Here is a 20877-nt window from a genome sequence, read left to right on the forward strand (position 1 = left end):
CAAAGTATGGATATCACAGTTTTCTCTGCTGTAGCATCACAGAACACTTTTTTCTAGCTTCTGAATCAAAGTGTTTCAGTGCTCTGAGAGGACAATCTCTTTGTACAACAAGAGTGATTGATGTGTTTGCCACAGTGCATAATTAAAGAATATTTTGGCAGTGTCTGCTGTACTGCATGATATCATAGGGCAAGATATTGGTGGTAAGATCTCTGCCTCACAGCTCTGAGGTCAGGGGTTCAATTCTAGCATCTGGTCATTGTATGCAGTCTGTGTAGCCTCCTCATATCTATGTTGGTTCTCCCTTGATATTTAAATTTACTTCCATCTCTCAAAAGCATGTTGGTTTATGGCTACAATGAAACGTGTCCATATACATGCCATATCTATCTTTGCCTTTATAGTTGAGGTCATGGGTAAAAGCAATCATGGAACCAGCTCACTTAGTGTATTACCAAATAAAATAAAGTAAATATCGCCATGCTCACATGCCTTGTAGCGCACAGAGTGCACACTTGTGATATGGTAGTATCATATGATACAGTACATTTTATATTATACCTATTACAAAATGTATCCACAGTGTAAAATACAAGAAACGATACAAAGGTCACAATATAAAAAGCAAAAAATATACTTGGTTTTATTTCAGTCTGTGGTAGTAACAGAATAAATTCAGAAAAGAGAACCATTCAGCTTTTCAGAATCTTATTTAACTAGTTTCTCCAATGAAAAGACTTTGCTGTGTTTTCCATCTCCATCTCCTGATTTAGCTTTTCTAGTAAATGGAATAAACTACCTGAGATGACTGTGCCATATTTTAAAATGTATTTTGCATGTACAAAAGGCTTTGATTTTACTCCAGACATAATCTGTGTCTCCTTTTCTCTGCAGCTACTGTTGAAGCAATCGAGGCCATTGAAACAGTTGAACATCATGAAGGTAAAACTGACTACTGTTTAGAACATTGTTTTTTTTTTCTGTATTTGTGCTTCCTTACTATTTGTTTTTTAACAAGAAGCATCTGTATTGAATTATCATTCATGACATAGGCAATTATACATTTATATAAATGAAAGCAATCCATATTGACATATTTTCTGCTACAAACATTATACATCACATATAATCTTCTATACGGCCATTGTCCCGCAAACATTACATAGGTCATTTAGTTCTTACCTTCCTTAAACCTCATTTCTCATAGAAAACATTATTCTGCATGTATTGTTCCCATAATTCCCATTTTCTCTATGCAATTTGCTCCTACCCTTTTCTAAAGATCCCACTTTCATTTTTTTTTATTTCTGTTACTATATTCACTACTTCCAGTACGGTTGGTTTAGACTTTGATTTCAATTTTCTAGTAATTACTTTTTTGGCAGCCACCAGAATTAAACTCAGAAAGGCCTTACTATGTCTAGGCAGTTCTGATTCTGTTTCTCGGCTCAAAAATAATTTCCTTAGTTACACCGGTTTGCTTATTCAGTATTCTGGCAGTGTAGTATGCAGGGTATTGTTAAAGTCTGTCAAGTCATTACACACTCCAAAAAATGTTCCTTTCTTCCCCATCGTGCTTCCAACATTTGCAGTCCTTCTGAGGAAAAATTCTTTGGAGTCTGCTTGGTGTACAAAAATACGTAGGCAAACACTTCCGAGCAAAGTTGCTAAATATTCTAGACTTTGTTGGTGCTTCCGTAATATTAATGTGATTAGAACATTACTGTTACAGGTCTGTGCTTCAATACCTGTAAAATCATCATAGGGTTATCCTTGCAGGTCTGTGTTGTGTTAATGCTAAAAAGCCTACACCATGACTATTGGAGAGCTGTACTTCCTTTACCACAAATGCAATTATATGGTTACATTTACAGATCTGTGGCAGCTTACTGCTACAGTGATTATAGCATGTTTATTACACATCTGTGCTAACTTCCTGCTGATGTTCAGTGTCTGCACTAATTAATCATGCTGTAGAAGCACAGTCATGTTTATTAGAATGCAACTTTATTACTATTAAACTAATTTATTAGAGAATATTCTCAAACTAAAGATGTCTGTGACATACTAGTCCATTGGTTAAGGTTTCTGTCTCACAGCTGTAGCACCTGCAATTAAGTCCTTGTTTCAGTCAGTGCCTGTGTAGAATCTGTATGATCTTCTCATGTCATCCAGTGTGTGTGTGTGTGTGTGTGTGTGTGTGTGTGTGTGTGTGTGTGTGTGTGTGTGTGTGTATGTGTGTATGTGTGCGTGTGTGGAGGTTTTTCTTTGAACACTAACCTGCCAAAAAAATAAAAATGCAATTAAATATAAAAAATGTATTGTTTTTAGACTTTATTTTCAGCCTGAGGCTTCAGTTATCTACAATAGGTAATTGGAAATAACATCAACAAATACAGTTAGAGAGTTTCCTGCCATCACTGTGTTCACATGATACATATTATTTTCTTCTCCCAGTGCAATTATAATACTGTCTTACATGTAAAATCATATCTTTTGTAAAAGTAAATTTAATTTGCAAAATGTTGTAGCTGATTTCTCTTTTTACTAGTAAAGGGTATCCTGACAGGGTCTGTATTATATTCTCGAAAGCAGACAATGTCGAATCTGACATTGTGGGCACGAGAATATCGAACGCTCAGAATCTCGAGCGTGTAAATGGAAATCTCCGTAAGGGGAGATTTCCATTTACTACAATGTAGTGCGGTGTCACAGTTGGTATATTTAAGTAGTGGGGAGTGTGGGGGGTGCAGGTGGGCTTGCCCCCCTGCTTAAACCCGTTAGGGTAAAAATTTAAAGTTTAGATTTTTTTTTCATTTTCGAAGTTACGGAACTTCGACAATATGGTGTCGACCATATTGTATTCGATGTTCCGTAACTTCGATATTATAATATAGACCCTCCTGACAGCAGTGGCATGACTGTTGGTAACTGACCTTTTAAGAGAAATGTTTTGCCATTAGCTATTATAAATCATTGTTGGTTGTCTCAATAGAAGAGTGGTCAAGTAACTAAGATCTTGGTATCAGAGTATTAATCTGATTGGTGGCAGCATGTCATAAATATAAAGAAGGGGCACTATCAATGAGGAGGTATCAGTAGCCCCCCCTTGGAAAACATTGTGAGAGTGTGCAAATAGAAACAGTTTGGTTAGCTCTTCATAACTGTTGGTAAGTCTACACTGGAAGACACTGGGCTCATATTCACATGGTGAAATCTTAGCGAGTTGTTGACTATAATCCTGTTCTGTTGCAGACAATGTAAAGTTTTTTTGGGAGTGACAGGTGCTGGGCATAGTGTAAGGCAGTAGTCCATGAACATTTGCTATAAAATCTTAAAGCCAGTCACCATCTTGCATACATATTTTCTGGCAATGGTGAATATTTTGATTCTGTAACCCCCACACCTCACAGTATTTGGTAACACCAGGGTGGCATTTAAGGCCTATGTCCTGGTCTTGACTATCAGTATGTGTATGACCATTATTATGGGAATAGAATGCCAATGTTTATGAACAGATGGAGCCAGTCAAATCAATACATCAAAAGACAAAACCCAAAACGTTATATCTGCTTAATAAAATACCAGACAATACATTTGCCTTTACCTCTGTTAAACTGCTTGGTCACAGCACCTCAGTGTAATCTTAGTAAAATGCAGCTGTACTTGCTTTTTGCTAATGAAATAGCATGTTCAATTTCAGTAACTATTTAAAGAAATATATTCTTAAATATCAAATCAGATAATTGATTTTAAGAATGCAAACAGTTTCATTACATCTACGCAAAAACATATTTTTAAACGCCACAAAGGTAAATTTCGGTGTTTAAAAATTCTGGAAATTTGAAAAACATTTTGTTTGTGCACATTTATCACAAAATAACTGACTTGTAGAATAATTGCATTAGTAGTCACATTCAAACAACCCACATTTCAACTTTGTAAAATAATAATTAAAAAACAAGATCTATAAACATTTTAACATTTGTTTACCGGGAAGGTCCACTGGACCTAGGAGAGCCCGTTTTCAGAGGAGGCCTGGAAAGAAAAGCTCCACATACATTTCAGATGTTACACATTACAATAATACAGAGAAATACTGTTACAGTTGCATAGATAACTAGAGGGCAATTGAGAAAACATAGAAATATAGTTGCAGTTACATAGCTAGCTAGATGGAAAAATACAGTAACAATCTTAGGCATTAATTTAAATATGGTATTTAGAACGTTAGAGTACATGCATTATAAGTAAGAAATTTAGAACATATTGGGGTACGTACATTATGAGTAGAGAGAAGATAGTAAGAGTGGAAAGGTTCATAGATGTTAGGACAGGTGGAATTGGTAAGTTGAAACAAAGAAGGAAGGATGGAGAGAGAGGAGGAAAAGAGAAAAAAGGATATGAAAAAAGTAATAGTAGAGTGGAAAGAAGTGGGGCATAGTTGGAGTGGAACACAGGGGAAAATGAGGTCATGTTTTACTAGAGAGGGTTATTTTTGCCATGGGCATAACCAGCAGGAGGAGAGATGTTGTCTAAGAGATTTTTTAAAGAGTGCAGGTGCCTGATGGAGGTTACTGTGGATGGGAGAGCATTCCAAAGTTCAGAAACAGTGAAGGAATAGAGCATTTGCCCAGCTGGGAGTTGGGGTTTGTCTACTTTGAGCAGTTTTATTTTCTGATCTAAGAGGTCTACTTGGTTGGTACAATGAAAGCAGGGAGGAGAGAGCCAGGCATGCTGTGGGTCTGTATATTATTTTATGTGCAGTAGTTAGGTGAAGATAGTTGAGATAGCGTGGCAGTGATAGCCAGTGTAGCTCTTGTAATGAGGAACAGTGGTCAGTTGAGTATCTAGTATGTGTTGTGAATCTAGCTACATTATTGTAACGAGTCAAGTTTAGTTTTAAGAGATGAGTGGATGTTTGTTAGGATAGGGGGACCATATAGCAGGGATGGAAGTAGAAAGGCTGAGGCTAGAGTCTTTTTTGCAGTGCTGTTGAGGTAATAGCAGTGCCTATGGAGTGTGCCTAGTTTCTGGTGTTTTTTTTTTATGTTACTGAGTATGTGGAGATCATATGTGAGGGTTTCAACAATAGTGACTCCTAACAGTTTAGTGCTTGAGACTATTTCAATGGTGGTATTATTCTGAGAGTGAATACAGAATATGGTCCTATCTAGGGAGGTTGTTCTTTTGGGAGTGAATAGGATTAGTTTAGTCTTATTTGGGTTGAGAGCAAGGTGATTATTTGACATCCATTTTTCAGTGGATGTGAAAGCATGTTGGGTTAGTAGTTGTAACTCAGAAGGGGTTTTTTGCAATGCAGATGATTGTCAAATCATCTGCATATTGGATTATTGTGCTGTGAGTAAGGGAGTTATGGAAGTTATTGATAAATATATTGAATAGAAGAGGGCCCAATATGGAGCCTTGGGGAACACCTGTGGTGATGTTGAGGAAGGGGGGGCAGGATTACTGCCATTTTGTTGATTAGTATCTGCCTGAGAGGTCATTTGAGAACCAGTTAAGGGTTGGGGTGAGACACTTAGATTGTTGAGTTTGGAGAGTAGGAGGGAGTGTGAGATAGTATTGAAGGCTTTTAAAAGGTCGCGGAAGAGTGTAGAGACTATTAAGCTGGCATCGCATTCATGATTTATGGTATCCATAAAAGAGATAAGAACCGTGTTTGTGCTATGGCCTGGTCTAAAGCCGTATTGGGTTGGGGTGAGAAGTTGGTTATTACCTAAGTGGTTAAGAAGTTGGATATGGATACATTTTTCTAATATTTTTGAAATGCAAAAGAGGATAGTGATGGGCTGGAAGTTGGAGATGTCTGAGTTTTTACCACCTTTATGCAGAGGAAGAGTATATGCTTTCTTCCAGATATTTGGTACATGGCATTCTTGGATAGCTCTATTAAGAAGTATACTAATGGGATAAGTGATGGAGCTTGCAAATAACTTTAGGAATTCAGCTGGTACATTGTCAGGAGCATTGGTGCATGGTTTGAGATTTTGAAGGAGTTTTTTTATGGTGCATGTGGGTATAGGAGAGAATGAAAAATTAGGTAGAGAGGAAGGTGTAGAGAGTTGACTGTTGATCAGTTGTGTTGTGGTTAGAAGGAGGGAAAGTGTTGGTTAATTCAGCAATGGTGTCGAAATATGAATTAAAGAGAGATGCTATATCTGAGGGTGTATTATCAGGGTCTGGGCAAGGATTGGTGTTAGAGCCTGGGTATATGAGGGAATTTATTGCTCCCCAGAATGTTTGTGGGTTTAGACTATGCTGGTCCTATAGCCTGTGGAAATATTCTTTTTTGTTTTTAGTGACCTGTCGTTTGGCCTGATTACATAATTGTTTGTATTTTGCAAGGTCAGCTGGGTTTTTATGTCTTTGCCATGTTTTTAAAGCTTCATCTCTGCTGAACATAATTTGTTTTGTGGATTTGGTGAGCCAAATGGCATGATTAGTCTTGACTCTTTTTAGTTGGGGAGGGGCTACTCTGTCTATGATTTTGAGAAATGTTGAGTTGAGTAGTTCAACTGCCTCATCAAGGGGAATGATTTTTAATGGGGCCCAGTTGGTATGCTGTAAAATTTCATTTAGGGTTTCTGGTGAGAATTGAGATAGGTCTCTAGTTTGTCTCAGTTGGTGGTTATTAACAGTTGTTGAAATTTTACATATAGCGAAGGCTGGTAAGTGGTCACTGATGCTATTTGGTAATGTCGCAAAGATGGAAATTTTATTTGGGTCAGATACAAGGATCCATTCCAAGATTGAGCCTTGATTGTTTTTATTATTGGGCCTGGTTATATCTGAGATAAGCTGGGTGTAGTTGAATAGGTTGATGTTAATTTGGAGGTTTTGGTTAGTGATATCTAGCCAATTAATTTTTGCATCCCCTAGGATGATTGTTTTGTTTAGAATATTTTTAGAAGACCAAGCGAGAATTTCCTCTAGAATGGGAATGTTGCCACCTGGGGGTACGTACAATACTATGATGCAGAGAGTTTTATGGTTATTTAGCTTTAGGAGGGTAACTAAAAGTTCAGCTGAGGAGAACTGTGGAATAGGTTTAGTGAATGGGACTATGGTGTAAATATTAGGGCATATCAAGGCAACTCCACCTCCTTTTCTATGTGGTCTGTCATTCCTGAGGCATATATAGTTGGGGGTAGGAATTCTGTGTTGATATATGGTTTAAGCCAAGTCTCGGTTATGGCAGTGAGATCGGGTTTATTTTGGTGTAACCATGCTTGGAAATGGGGAATTTTATTTCTGAGGCTTTGCAGATTTACGGTAGTGAAGTTTAGGGATTTTATGGGGTTAGGTTGTTTGTGCAGTGTGGTCTGTGGACCTGGGTTTGGGTGTATGGCACCAGATTGTAGTAAGTTAGAATGGGTGGTTTTATTTGTAGGGTCTAGTCGTTTTTTAGTTTTGTGGAGGCAGTATGATTTAGAATAGTTATAGTGGAGTTTGGGTAGAGGGAAAAATTTTACTTTAGCTTGTAAAACTCTGTCTTGCAAAAATAAGGTGGAGCCTATTGTGGGATAAGTTGGAAGAGAATGTATGTGCATGGATGTAGTGTGTGTTGGTTTTAAAGGTATGTAGGTTGTATGATATGATGTAAGGTGACGGAGTAGATATAGATGTAGGAAGATAGTAAGGATTATGCTGTTCGTGTAGAGAAACATAGTGACAGAGTGGAATAAGCAAGATGGGGTGAAATTTGTAGAAGTGGAAGGGATGGGGTAGAGATTGAGTTTAGAGAATATATAGTGTGGGAGAGGAAGGTGAGAAAGAAAGTGGTGGATAGGATACTTGGATAGTACATTTTTATAGCAGAGACAGTGTAGGAGAAGGAGCAGAAGGAGTAGGGGTATGTAGGAGAATAGGTAGGTGGGGGTGATGGGTTTAAGGGAGGTGGCTGGTATTAGTAGGGGTGTGGTAGTTTGTGTAGAGGGTTGCGTGGGGTGACAGAGCCTATTGGTGGAGTTGATTGTAAAGGGTGGGGTTTGGTTAGGTATAAGTTCAGTTGAAGTGGGGGTGGCAATGGGGTTAGGGTAGGGGACAGAGTGACCCCAAGCATAGCGAGGGCAAATGGAGTGGGATACTCCGGGAAAGGTAAGATCCTGTGCTACAAAAAACAATCTAAAAACATAAAGCTAGTAGTTAGGACTGAGAGAATTCCTTTGCAGGTCAGAAAGCTGAAAACGTAACAATTTATAAGGGAAAAGATAAAGTACTTTTCAGGTCGGAAAGCTGTTAATTTAAACTTTAAGAGGTAAACAGCCTAGTAGGGTGGGGGATGCTAAACTTAGTTTAAACTGTAATAGGTAAAAAGAAAATATCCTAGTAGGGTGAAGGGGGCTGCAAAACTTAAATGTGGAAGGTTTTCTATGACTTACTTTGGTTAGCTGGGGATTTGGAATGGGAGGGCTGGCAGGATGTGAGCAAGTAAGCTGTGCTAGCCACTAGTCGCAACAAAACAACAAAAACGCGATAGAAGAAATGCAGGTTAATTACAAGTGGTTTAGTTTAAAAACACTGTGAAGTTAAGTATATGAGGTGCATGCACTTCTATAGTACAAGAAATAGGGATTTAGCAAATTCTTGCAGTGTTCCTTTCCTTTACTTGATTTAAAGTGGCGTTGGCCAGGTGTGGTTGTTTCTTCTTGATTGGGGCACCTGTTAATATGAAAGGCAAAACTACAGGTAAAAACAGAGAAAAAGATTAAAGCAAGCTGTGAGATTTGCCTATAAATTAAAATTAAAAAATTAGGGTGTTTTGTTCACATCTATGTTTCCTAATTTGTCAGGTGATATCCTTTGCATCATATATTTTAAACGTAAAAGCAGAATGATGTGTCTGGCAGGGGAGAATGGGCCTGCACAATCTTGGGGGACAACAGGGTGGAGCCAACTCTGGAATGTGTCAATACTCTCAGCGGAGGGGTTATGATACAAACGATGTAGCCTGGAGATCAATGTCAGCCTTCATATTGTGTTTATAGGAGCATGTACCTATGTGGGGAAGGAATTGTGAGCCCTGTGAGGATGTGTTTCACTTATTCCCATGCCCAGAAAGAGGAATTAAGGTCATTATAAATGCCATAGGGTAACATGAACAACCATCATAGCTGTTTGAATGATGGCCTCCCAAGGCAGCTCTCACCTCTGTGAATAAGGAGCATGTCTCCCCACTATGGAGGAATGCAGTGGGCTCAACTCTGATTGTGAAGTAGGCTTAGGTTCATAGGTTGGTACTAGGCTATCGGCCCTAGGGCCAATACAAGCCTAGCCATAACAATTCCCTGGCTATTTCTTCCCACACTATTTACTTCCCTGGACCCCTGTCTAGCAGGGCGACTGACGTGAACCCCAGGGTGAATTTCCTTTCTCCCATCCAGTCATCAAGGTTCCTTTTGAAGAGGGCCAAAGAGGCGCTCTGCTCAACATGTATGGGCAGTCTATTCCAGAGTCCGGGGAGTCTCTGGGTCAGGAACCTATCCCTCCAGCATGATTTGTTTATTTTGATGACAAAGTTTAGATCCCTGGAGCGTGTGGCTCTGAGGGATTGGGATTTCTTTAAGTGTAGCATGTCCAACAGCTCTGGGTTTGACATGGCCTTGTATGTTAAGCAGAGATCACCTCGGAATAGACGATATGTGACAGAGTATAGCTGGAGTTTTTTAAGATGGTCAGTATAGGGCATCTGCTTTAGGCCTGTGATTCTTTTAGTGAGGTATTTCTGCTGCCTTTCCAGTTGCTGCAGATGTCTTGAGAGGTACATACGAAATGGGGCATTGTATTCTATAATGGATCTAATGAGGGATGAGTACAGTGAGACAATGACCTCCTTTTTTCTGGATGAAAAGCCCTTAGTGATGAGGTGTGCCACATAGAAGGATTTCCTGACTGTTGTGGCGATGTGGTTATTGAAGGTGAGACCACTGTCCACCTGTGTCCCTAAGTCTCTTATCACACTTTCAGTGTTTAGTGTACTGCCACCTATGTGGTAATTCAGGGGTACATGTTTTTTCCCAAAGGGGATAACTATACATTTTTTGGCATTGAGCTTGAGCCCATGGCTCTGGCACCAAGCATCTGTTTCTGTAAGGCCCTTTTGTAGAGTATCCCCATCATTTGGGGATTCAGTAATGGCTCCCAGTTTGCAGTCACCTGCGAACTTTGTTTGCCAGAGTCCCTTAGTGTTGACCTGTACTTCAGAGAAGTACATGCCAAAGAAGAGAGGTCCCAGGACTGAACCCTGAGGTACTCCACTAGTCACTTGTCTGGAGCTGGATTTGGAGTCAGCTACTTTTACAGTGTGGGTTCTGTCAGTAAGCCAGTTGGCAAACCATCGAATGACGTAGGGATTAATGCCCAGCTTAGTAAGTTTATATATGATTCCAGAGTGGGGCTTGATGGTTGGCAAAGAGAAAAAAAATGGCCTCTCTCATCAGCCAGATGGTATTGGTAAATATGAAAACAATGGATAGTTTCCTTGAACACTTTTATAATTCTACATATGGATTTAAAACTGGACTGATCAAAACATCCATTCAAAAGCTTTGTTTTTTTCAAATTCTTCATAACAATAGTGCTAAGCACTGAAATTGGACAATGTCACAATTTTTTAAATCAGAAATTAAAAATATGTTCCTGAAAAGTGCTTATGTATTACTAAATGTTGATTTATAATTTCAATTATTGGAGATTACCTAGCTTTGTGGCATAAAGGGGTAAAGTCCTGTCTGTGAGCCAGATAGTCTGAGTTTTAGTGCTGGTTCAGATTCTGAAGTTATACTTCTTATGTATAGCTCATTATGAAGAATGTTGTTCATTGGGAATCTTAAAAAGTTTGTGTTCTTCACTGTTCCATACCGAAAGGAACTGTCAGAATTTCAGTGCTAAGGTTTTTTAATTAATATTCATAGTATATAATACTGAGTCATATTAATCCAGCAAAAGAGCATTTTATAGGTATAAAGCAACACATTATAACCATCCATTGAGCTTCCTAGTTGGAGTTGTTAGTAATCTGTTAGTCTGTAAAACATTTATATTAGCTGATCAAAGTATAAATTTGCAACCACTAAATAACATAATCTCTTCAGTTACTCACAACTTATTTCCTGTCCAGCTATACAACAAATCCTCCAACTGCCTATTCAGTACTAGACTGGATGCTAACAACCCACCCTAGTAATATATTTCATTCTGGTCTTCTTCCTGATGACCTTAGTGAACTTCACCCTACCTTTGTAGTAAGACAACAAACATATTTACTAAAATCTTACCATTATAAACTAGTGTATAAACTGTCCAACTTTAATAAAGACACTTTTATTTCCACTTTACAACTCATTAATTGCACTTTCCTAAAACATCTCCCACTTGATGATGGTAGTCTGCAATTTAAAAAAACTAATGTCAATATACTTAATGAGCAAGCTGCACTCCATAAAACAATATTAAAAACCAGTGCTTTCTTCTGCTTACTGTGATAACAAAACAACAAATGAGAGAAATAAACATTTTGAAGCATGTTTAACAACCAAAAAACAACAAATTTATCAGCAATATAGGAGTCTCGGTAACTACACTAAATCACTCATAGAAGATAAAAAGAGGCAATTTTACACTACTTTTCAAGACAGTCAGTAACACAATCCTAAACAATTCTGGAACACTTTTCATAGGTTTTTGAAAGTAAAATGCTCAACCCAGCCCATACTCAGCAACATCTAATGAGTAAATAGTTTTTAACTTCAGTGCATTTTTTTTTATTCAAACTAACATCCCTGATTAGGAATAATGCAGACAGTGTCTGTCTTGACTCCTTCATATGCAATCAAAACTGAACTCTTTCGTCTTCACTAAAACCATACCAGTTTCTACTATTAAAACATAGATCCTTAAATTAAAACATAATAACCCAGCTGTTGATAATCTACTAACTGAATATATAAAGACTGCAGCTGATCCCCTAGCATACCCCATCTCCATCTTAATAAATACATTTCTGGAATAAACCTATGTATGGAAATGTTGGAAGCAATCCTACCTTATACCTATTCATAAGGGTGATCATTTAACTGACGTAATAAACTACAGACTCATCATACCTCTTAACTTCTTAAGGGGAAGGGGGACAAAGGCCCAAAAACAGGAACAGATTTTAAATATTACTGTTATAAACTTATACAGTTGTTACAATAACCAGTTTTGCATTAGTATGTATTTTCTGAATGATCTGGAGACTGTAACTCAAATGTCTGTCATTATTTGGTGATTTCAATCCTCAGTAATTTACCAGAAAACTAAAAATTTTATGAGGAGCAGATCAAAAGTATGAGGCAAAAATCTGTAACTTGACAGGTATGAGACTCATTGTCATATTACCTCCTCTATCTAAAATTATTGAAACGTGTCTATAACCAATTCCTTCAATACCTCTTTGACAATAATCTATCCCAGTACAACATAGTTTTCTTCGTTGTCAAATAAAACACTATTGTCATTTGTTAGTGCCATCAATGTTCATAGGAAAAAAAGGCAGTCTTGTCTCAATACTTTTCTTTGATTTATCTAAAGCATTTTATACTATATCTCATCAGAAATGTTAATATAAACATATGCAACTCGAGCTCAAGTTCTGTAACAGCTTAGTTCATGAGCTACCCTTAGCAACAGATTTCAGTCAGTATAATGGAATTGATCACACTCTTCTTTCTTACCAGTGTTTGTAGGTGTTCCTCAAGGCATTGTACTTGTCCCTCTGTTATTCAATATTTTTGTTATTGAGCTCTCAGAAGCCACTAAACAAGCTTCATTAATTCATTCAATATACTGATAATTCCACCCTGATCTTTTCAGCCTCAAATTTGACTGACATCCAAAAATTAACTCAGGATTCCTTTTCTTCTGGAAGAAACCTGACTCATTAGCTAACAGTTACTACTGAATCCTAAAAAAACAAACCTAATGCTTTTTACACCTAAACTCTGCTCTGAAAGTAAATCCCTTTCAGTTACATCAGAAAACATCTGGGAGTTACTACAGATGAAGTATTAAAAGTTGACCTTTGTTTTCAATATGCTATTAAGAAAATACATCAAAAACTTGGTCTGTTACATAGAGTCAAACCTTTTCTTAATAACACCACTGGGAGGATCACTACTACTTACTTCCTTCCCACATTACTTTATGCCATTTTAATTAACTTAAAAGCCTCGTAGTTGTTTAAATTAGAACAATGCTACAACAAAACTAATACAGCTACCGAAAGTCACAACTGCATAGCCTTAAAACTCTTCAATTGGATGGAAGTATATAATCATCTTACCTTCTCCTACATAAAAACTGTTCACAACGTACTCTGTTTTCCAGAAAGGGGTCACTCATTAAAGGTTTTGCTAAAGTTTCATAGCCCAAATAAACATTTACACTCTCTAGATAAATTCCTTATCTCAAAAGCTAAATCCTATAATGCTGTTGGTGCCTTGTGCTCAAGATTTGTATACAAGACTTGGAACTCAATCCCAACATGCACACATCAGATAATAATCTAGTTCACATATGTTTAAATGGTATTTAAAACAATATCTTAATGACTTCTGGATTTGTTTCTGCACCAGTGCCCTAGGGTAGACCCATATACACAAAGGCTGCTATCATTCAGTCTTTCTTTTTCTCTACTATAAGCTCTGTAAGACATACTCGGAGGCTCTGAGTAAAAATTTACCTAAACAGCAGAGGCCTCCAAAGCCGACACCCAAGCAACTGCAAACTCAATACACCACACAAACAACACATAAACAACAAAATCAGTGTGCAAAGCAGTCACTGCCCTTAAGGCCAAATACAACACCAAACATACTTGTCATAGGTGACTCCATAGTCAGACACACTGACGTCCCGCTCACCAGACTGAGTAAGGAGAAGGTCACAGTAAGCTGCCTGTCAGGCGCTAGAATCTCCCACATATCACAAGCAGGCGGGTCTCCCAACAGCAGGTCCAAGTATGACTCAGTCATTGGCCATGCTGGTGTCAACGACCTGAGACGGACTACATGAAAAGAGACATTGAGGAGCTCTCTGATTATGTAGCCCAGGCAGGTATGACCCTGACCTTGAGCAGTATCCTACCTTCACCTAGAATGATGCCACAATACAGTGATAAGATGATCAGCTTTAATAATTGGCTTAAATTCTGGTGTCATTCAAAGGGGATCCAATGTCTGTCTGCCTGGGATGACATGCTGGACAAGCCACGCCGGGACGGCTTGCACCTGTCACCCCTAGGCTTCTGGATATTGGCAAAGGCTCTTGCCACCCCATAGTGCCTTTTTAGGCAAGGCTCAAATTCTAAACCTACCACCCTAGAACACAAAAAGGAAAAAACTAAGGGTAATGCTGCTCAATGCCAGAAGTCTCAATCTCAAGATGCGAGGCCCTTCTCAGTATGGAGAACATCGATGTCTGTGCTGTGACAGAAACCTGGTTCAAGGCTCCTGAGAGCACCCCAGCACTATCAGGTTTCACCTCATATCATGCTCCGCCCCAAAATCCGACAACACCAAGAAAGGAGGGGTGTCCATATTCATAAAGGACACCCACACCTCAAGGTTGGTGGCAACGCACGATGCATCGGAGACCATCCAGGTGCAATTAACCATAGGCAAGACTGCTCTGCAATTTGTAGCATGTTACAGGCCACCCTCTCAAACTCAGGAACCTCACATGGCCTTCCTGAAAACATTGGGATAAATGTATCTCAAAACACCATCATACTAGGTGACTTCAACTACCCTAATATAGACTGGGAACACTATTCAAGCCCAAACACTCTAGCCCAAAGGTTCCTGGAGTTCATAAACTCAAATGCCATGGAACAACTAGTCACCATCCCCACAAGAGGAGAAAACATACTTGATCTCATCATCACGAACATGGGATCACAATGTTCAACAAAGTATACCTCACTGGTGAGATCAGATCATAAACTAATCTCGCTGGAGGTCCTCATCCGCCCCCACCTAAAATAAAAGACCACGGTGAAAACCACTTCTAAAACTAGTGTGGTCTCCTTTAAGGCCCCTGAGCCAGTGGTAAACATTACTCAAACCGCTGAATCACTTACAAATGCCTTCTACCAGCACCTACAGGACTGCATGGATCAGGCAATCCCAAACAAAACTAAGACTCTTTGTACCAAAGGCAAGCGTCCAGTCTGGTGGACCCCAGCCATAAACAAGCTCTACAACAAAAGGAGGAAGCTACTACAAGATAGAGCAAAATCCTTGAAAGGTAAGACACCTTTGATCATTATAAGTAAAAACTAAGAGCTCTCATAAAATCATCCAAGTTTGAGAGAAAATCACCAAGGACTCAAAAGACAATCATAAGGCCTTCTTTAGCTATGTTAGAAACCTAGGAGGAAACTCCCAGATATGCTCAGAATTAGTTCAAAATGATGTGAAGATTACTGAACCTACACACATTGCCAACATACTGGCTGACAGGTTCAGTGCAAACCCCCCCCCAAAAGAGAGATATCTATACCAGAGGATCGTAGCCCCCCAAACACCTCCAACGCCCAGATGAGAGCTGCCCTCCCCAAGGCAAAAAACACAGCATCCATGGGGCCAGATGGTGTCCCCGGCTGTGTGCTCCACGAACTCAATGAGGAATTAAACCCGCAGTTAGGACAGCTGTTTAATCTTAGCCTCACCTCAGGATAAGGAGTGGCGACGGTGACTGTGGTCCCACTTCACAAGGGTGGTGCCTCCACCGACCCTGGAAATTACCATTAGGTTAGCTTGACAAGCCTTATCTGCAAAGCCATGGAGAGGATCATAATGGAACTCATAAATAAAGACATAGGGAACTTGCAGACTTTGGATCCAACCCAGTTTGGCTTTGCCTTTTAAACTTGGTTGACTTTTTCGAGACAGTCACCAAGGCCATTGATGAGGGAAAGGCAGTCCATACAGCCTACCTCGACCTGGCAAAGGCCTCACAATACCCCACTCAGGTATCATCGAAAAACTCATCAGCTTGAATGTAAACCCATACATCACAAGATGGGTTGCAAACTGGCTAAGTGACAGAACCCACAGGGTCAGAGTTGCTGGAGCCATGTCAGACTCGAAGCCTGTCACAAGTGGTGTCCCACAGGGCTCAGTCCTGGGTCCACTCTTGTTGCGCATCTACTTTTCTGAAGTACAAGCAAACACAGGAGGGTTATGGCTGACAAAGTTTGCAGATGACTGCAAACATAGTCAAAACACATCTGACACAGATATCCTTCAGAAGGGCCTCACAGAAACGGATAACTGGTGCCAGAGCCAAAGAAATGCATAGTCATACCCTTCAGGAAAATATAGGTGGCAATCCACTGAGCACAGAGGAAGTCATCAGGGATCTGGGGACCCAGGTTGACAGTAGCCTTCGCTTGACACTCATGTTGCTAAAGTAGTTAGGAAAACCTTCATTAGACCTATGATTGAGTACAATGCCCCATTCGGAATGTATCTGACCCGGATAAAGGGTCAAAAAATATGTCTTATGCTGCCCGACTGAAGGAACTCCAGCTCTATTCAGTCTCCAGAGGTGACCTGTGCCTGACATATAAGGCCATGTCAAACCCAGATTTGATGAATATGCTTCACCTCAAAAATCTAGATCCTCAGAACCACAAGGGCGGGAGACTTAAACCTTGACACGGTTATTAATAGAACGTGCTGGAGGGACAGATTCATCACCCAGAGATTCCCTATGCTGTGGAACAAAATCCCGGTACATGTGAGGCAGAGCACCTCACTGGCCTTGTTCAAGAGGAATCTTGACCAATGGATGGGAGATCGCAGATATACCCCAGGGATTACTTCAGTGTCACTGCTTGACAGAGGCACAGCAAAATAATAGGCATAGTTTTATTCAAACTAAAGGGGTGGCGAAAGCCACATAACTATGGGCTAGGCTTATAAATGCCCTTGGGCAGATAGCCTAGTATGAACCTATGAACCTATGAGTGTAGAAGTAATATCAGCTGCCATTGACTTCTTGACATAACATATCATTACGCTTTTCAACTTTTTCTCTGTCTCTTTCTGTTTATGCTGTATATTTCAACTTTAATTCCTTTCTTTACTCCTAACTTCTTTTCTCCCTTCATATCTTCCTCCTTTTTCTCTTCTACTTTTTTTCATTTTTTATAATAGCTTTATACTTCTGACAGTTGAATGTTAGAACTTTATACTACATGTATTTCTTCTTTATTTGTTGTATTTTATGTACCTTTCCTACCAAGTACCATATTTATTTGTAATATTTACCAATTGTATTTATTTTAAAATTGCTAATGTTCTTTGGAGCTTTTCTCCCTGGGCCCTTGATGAAAATGGGTTAATTTCATGCTCAGTCAGACCTTCCCGTAAAGAAGTAGAAATAAATAAAATAAATAAATGGGTTCCATATTATGAGAAATATGGTTCTACATTTTGGAGATATCAAGTTGAGAACTATGGCTACAGGAGCTAGTTGGAAGAGGGTGGAAATGAGATGCCAATGTTAGTTCACCCATCTTGAGAGGAGGGACTGGTGGCTGTGATTGCCAGCTGCATTCCATAGGCTATGAGTACAGGCTTGCTAACTCCAGTGATGAAACAGAGACTGGGAGATGTTAGCCTGGATTAGCAAGCCAATGAAAGGAGCTTTCATCAGTATGTCATTGGATGTCAGGTGACGTAGGTACTCATATTAGCACCAATAGCAGGCTTAGGGCCTACTGCTTAAAGAGAGGATGCTGCAGCCATTTGCATTAATGAAGTCTTAATGAAAAGCTATCAGGAGGTGGACAGAAGTGGTAGTAGTAAGTGGCTGTGGTGGAAAAATCAGTGGTGATTTTGTTTGTCCTCCTCGTGTCCTTTGAATTATTAATCCAACGCAGATGGCCGTTTGATGGCTGGAGCACAAAGTAGCCATCATATGTTCCTGGATGGTGACTTCCTCTGGTAAGTTCTTGCTTGAATTGGTGGCTGCATTGCCTCTAATAAGGAACAAATGGGCTAAAGGTCATTGGAGGAGGGGCTGATAGTAGGTGGTGAGGCAAAAAGCAGAATTACTGCAGAAAAATAACAGTAATCATAGTTTTAGTCAAAATAGCATCGCCCACCGTATGGTTTCAGTACAGAAAATTATGTGATTGCATACTCCACTTTTATGTAAATATAACCAAAGACTTTAAAAGTTCCAGCTGCTATCTTATTTTTAGTGCATCAAAACCTTTTTGATAGACAACCTTATATCTTTATATTTAAGTATCTTTAATGAAAGAAACATTGGGCATAATTTGTATGACATAAAGGCTGGGATTCAGAAATGCTTAACTCAGTGAGGAACCCGTAGCTCATGCTAAGCATTTCCAATTCAGAGACAGCTCTACTACTGAGGTTATTCCCCTCACGAGGGCCTCAGCACTGAGCGTTATCTAGCAAGCAGAGCTACATGCTAATGGGGATGCCAGTGGGTGAGTGACTAATGCTAATTAGCCATGTGCTCTCCCCCAGAAATGTCTGCAGCTCCTATTTGCATAGACAAACAAAATTTTACTCTTGTAGTAAAAACTGACCACTGTAAAACATCATAGTCAGCCATTCACAGTGCAGGTAGGTTCAGAAAACATGAGGGGGTGAGTGATGTGCTTGTGTGTGTGTGTGTGTGTGTGTGTGTGTGTGTGTGTGTGTGTGTGTGTGTGTGTGTGTGTGGGTCTGTGGGTCTGTGTGGGGGCATGAATGAAGATGCATAAATGTATGTGTGTGTGCCTGCGTGTTACTGTGTTTAATACATGCTTATTTAGGTGGCCACACTAGTGGGATTAGGTGAATTGAGAGCTTGTGTGTGTGTGTGTGTGTGTGTGTGTGTGTGTGTGTGTGTGTGTGTGTGTGTGTGTGTGTGTGTGTGTGTGTGTGTGTGAAAATATTTCCACACGTATGAGCAACTATGGGGTGCTTATTTGTTGATGAGATGTGAGTGTGAGTGATTTTTTTTGTGTGTGTGTGTTAGGGTGGATGCCTTTGTCAATGCAGTGCATAGGTTGCATGGGAGAATATTAGTACAGTCAATTTTGACAGTGCTAGCATTCAATTCAGACATGCTAATGAGCCAATAATGTAATATTTCTCTTTCCAGCCATATCTGATTGTAAATCACATTTTCTCACTATCGCTCCCATTGACCAACCTGCATTGGGCAATTAGCACAAGTGGTGAGCATTTTTTCTGAATCCTAGTGGAAATTGGTAAGAGAATATTAGACTTAAAAACTCATGAAGATTTTTTAGAGAAATCAAATTGTAAGTTTTCTCAAGGGTTGCCTTGAGACAGGTTTAATTTAATGTTTATGTCTGACATTTCATCAGATAGCAGTATGTAGATAACTAAGCACAGGGATCTTCTTGAAAAAGTAGCTTCAATTGAAAGGTTGTATGTTCCCTAAATTATAAGAATGTTAAAATAATATAATCTTGTAACAGTGCAGATGAAGAAAAATTCTAATTTGAATTAAAAGTAAAAAAAAAAAAACTAATTGATTATGTTTAAGTCTGAACCAAACTAGCTATTTCAAGCATTTGGTAACAAATTTAGTTTTGACATGCAGTGTAAAAATTAGACATTTAAGCACTGGAAAATACATGTGTTTCTTGTTTTACTGAGAAATTATCTCCGTCATCTAACAGTGTGTGCTTATAAAATCATAAAGTTCTCGGCATCATCTGGTGGCCATGCAAAAAAATCAGGACAAAGCCAAAAGGAATGGGGGTGCAAAGGCCCAAAAATAGGGACATATTCAAATATTAATCTTATTAACTTTGAAAGTTGTTAGAAAAAAAGATTTTGTGTTAGTATTTTCTAAATTATTTGAAGTCTTAAATTCAAATGTTTATTATTAAGTGGTGCCAATCCTCAATGATTTGCCAGAAAACCAAAATTTTATGAAGAACAGCTAAAAAATATGAGTCAGAAACTGGACATTCTGCGAAAATTTGGACAGCTGAGTGAATATTAAGAAGTGGTTTGATCTCTTATTCATGAATTCATTTATTTTTGTTAGTTGGGATAGTCCCACTGGATCAAATGCCATTTTTATGGAGAAGACCAGTGTTTCCACTGAATATGTTTATGAATGTCAGACACTATGACGTTATTCTGGTCAGTAAGGTTATAGTAGCATACAAAATAGCAATATTAGACTGTTAAATTGCTGGACTCGCATAGTATACAGACATGAAACACAGTAGTGTAACAGAAAGTAAGTGGTACCCTTGATGATGCATTTGTCTTGTTGACCTACCAAAAACTATCATTCAGCATAAATATAAGAACAAAGCTAGAGAAGCTAGGGGAAAAAAGAGAGAAATCTGGAAAACAGCACAGAGGATTAAAGCTCTGAGCTGCTTTTTGTAATGAAAGGTATGGGGCTTGATTCCTTCCACCTCCATTTACCTGTTGTGTGACTCTGAGCAACTCATTTGAACAGCCAGTGCTCCTGGATCACCCCTGTACAGGCAGACATACATAGTGTTTAAGCAGATTACAGAGGAACAGTAAAGATAGTAGGGAATACTGCAGAAATATTTACATTTCCTGAACAATGAAGCCAGCCATTCAGGAGAAGCCTGAGTCTATTACAAAGGGGGGCCTTAACAGATCTCAAAATGTTGTATACTGAAAGCAGGGACGTCGGGAGGCATACTGACTGTACGCATTTCAGTACAGTTTATCTGGAGTGGGGGGTAGAATCTGGCTGGCTGTAGGACCCATGATTGTGAAGTCAGCAGCCTGTTAGCTACAAACCAATGGCTGCTGATTG

At 39.2% G+C, this 20877-nt stretch overlaps 1 protein-coding gene across 1 annotated transcript in view; it reads left to right on the plus strand.

The window, feature by feature from the left end:
• LOC122800013 (serine/threonine-protein phosphatase 2B catalytic subunit alpha isoform-like) overlaps positions 1-20877 on the plus strand; it is a 2229074-nt gene that overhangs the window by 2188925 nt on the left and 19272 nt on the right. The window contains exon 13 of the mRNA XM_044069477.1: positions 895-942. Coding sequence (XP_043925412.1) covers positions 895-942 — 48 coding nt within the window. The remainder of the gene's footprint in view (positions 1-894; positions 943-20877) is intronic.

This window comes from Protopterus annectens, chromosome 4.part0 (genome assembly GCF_019279795.1).
Source record: "Protopterus annectens isolate FY-2018-M chromosome 4.part0, PAN1.0, whole genome shotgun sequence".
Taxonomy (NCBI): Eukaryota; Metazoa; Chordata; order Ceratodontiformes; family Protopteridae; genus Protopterus; species Protopterus annectens.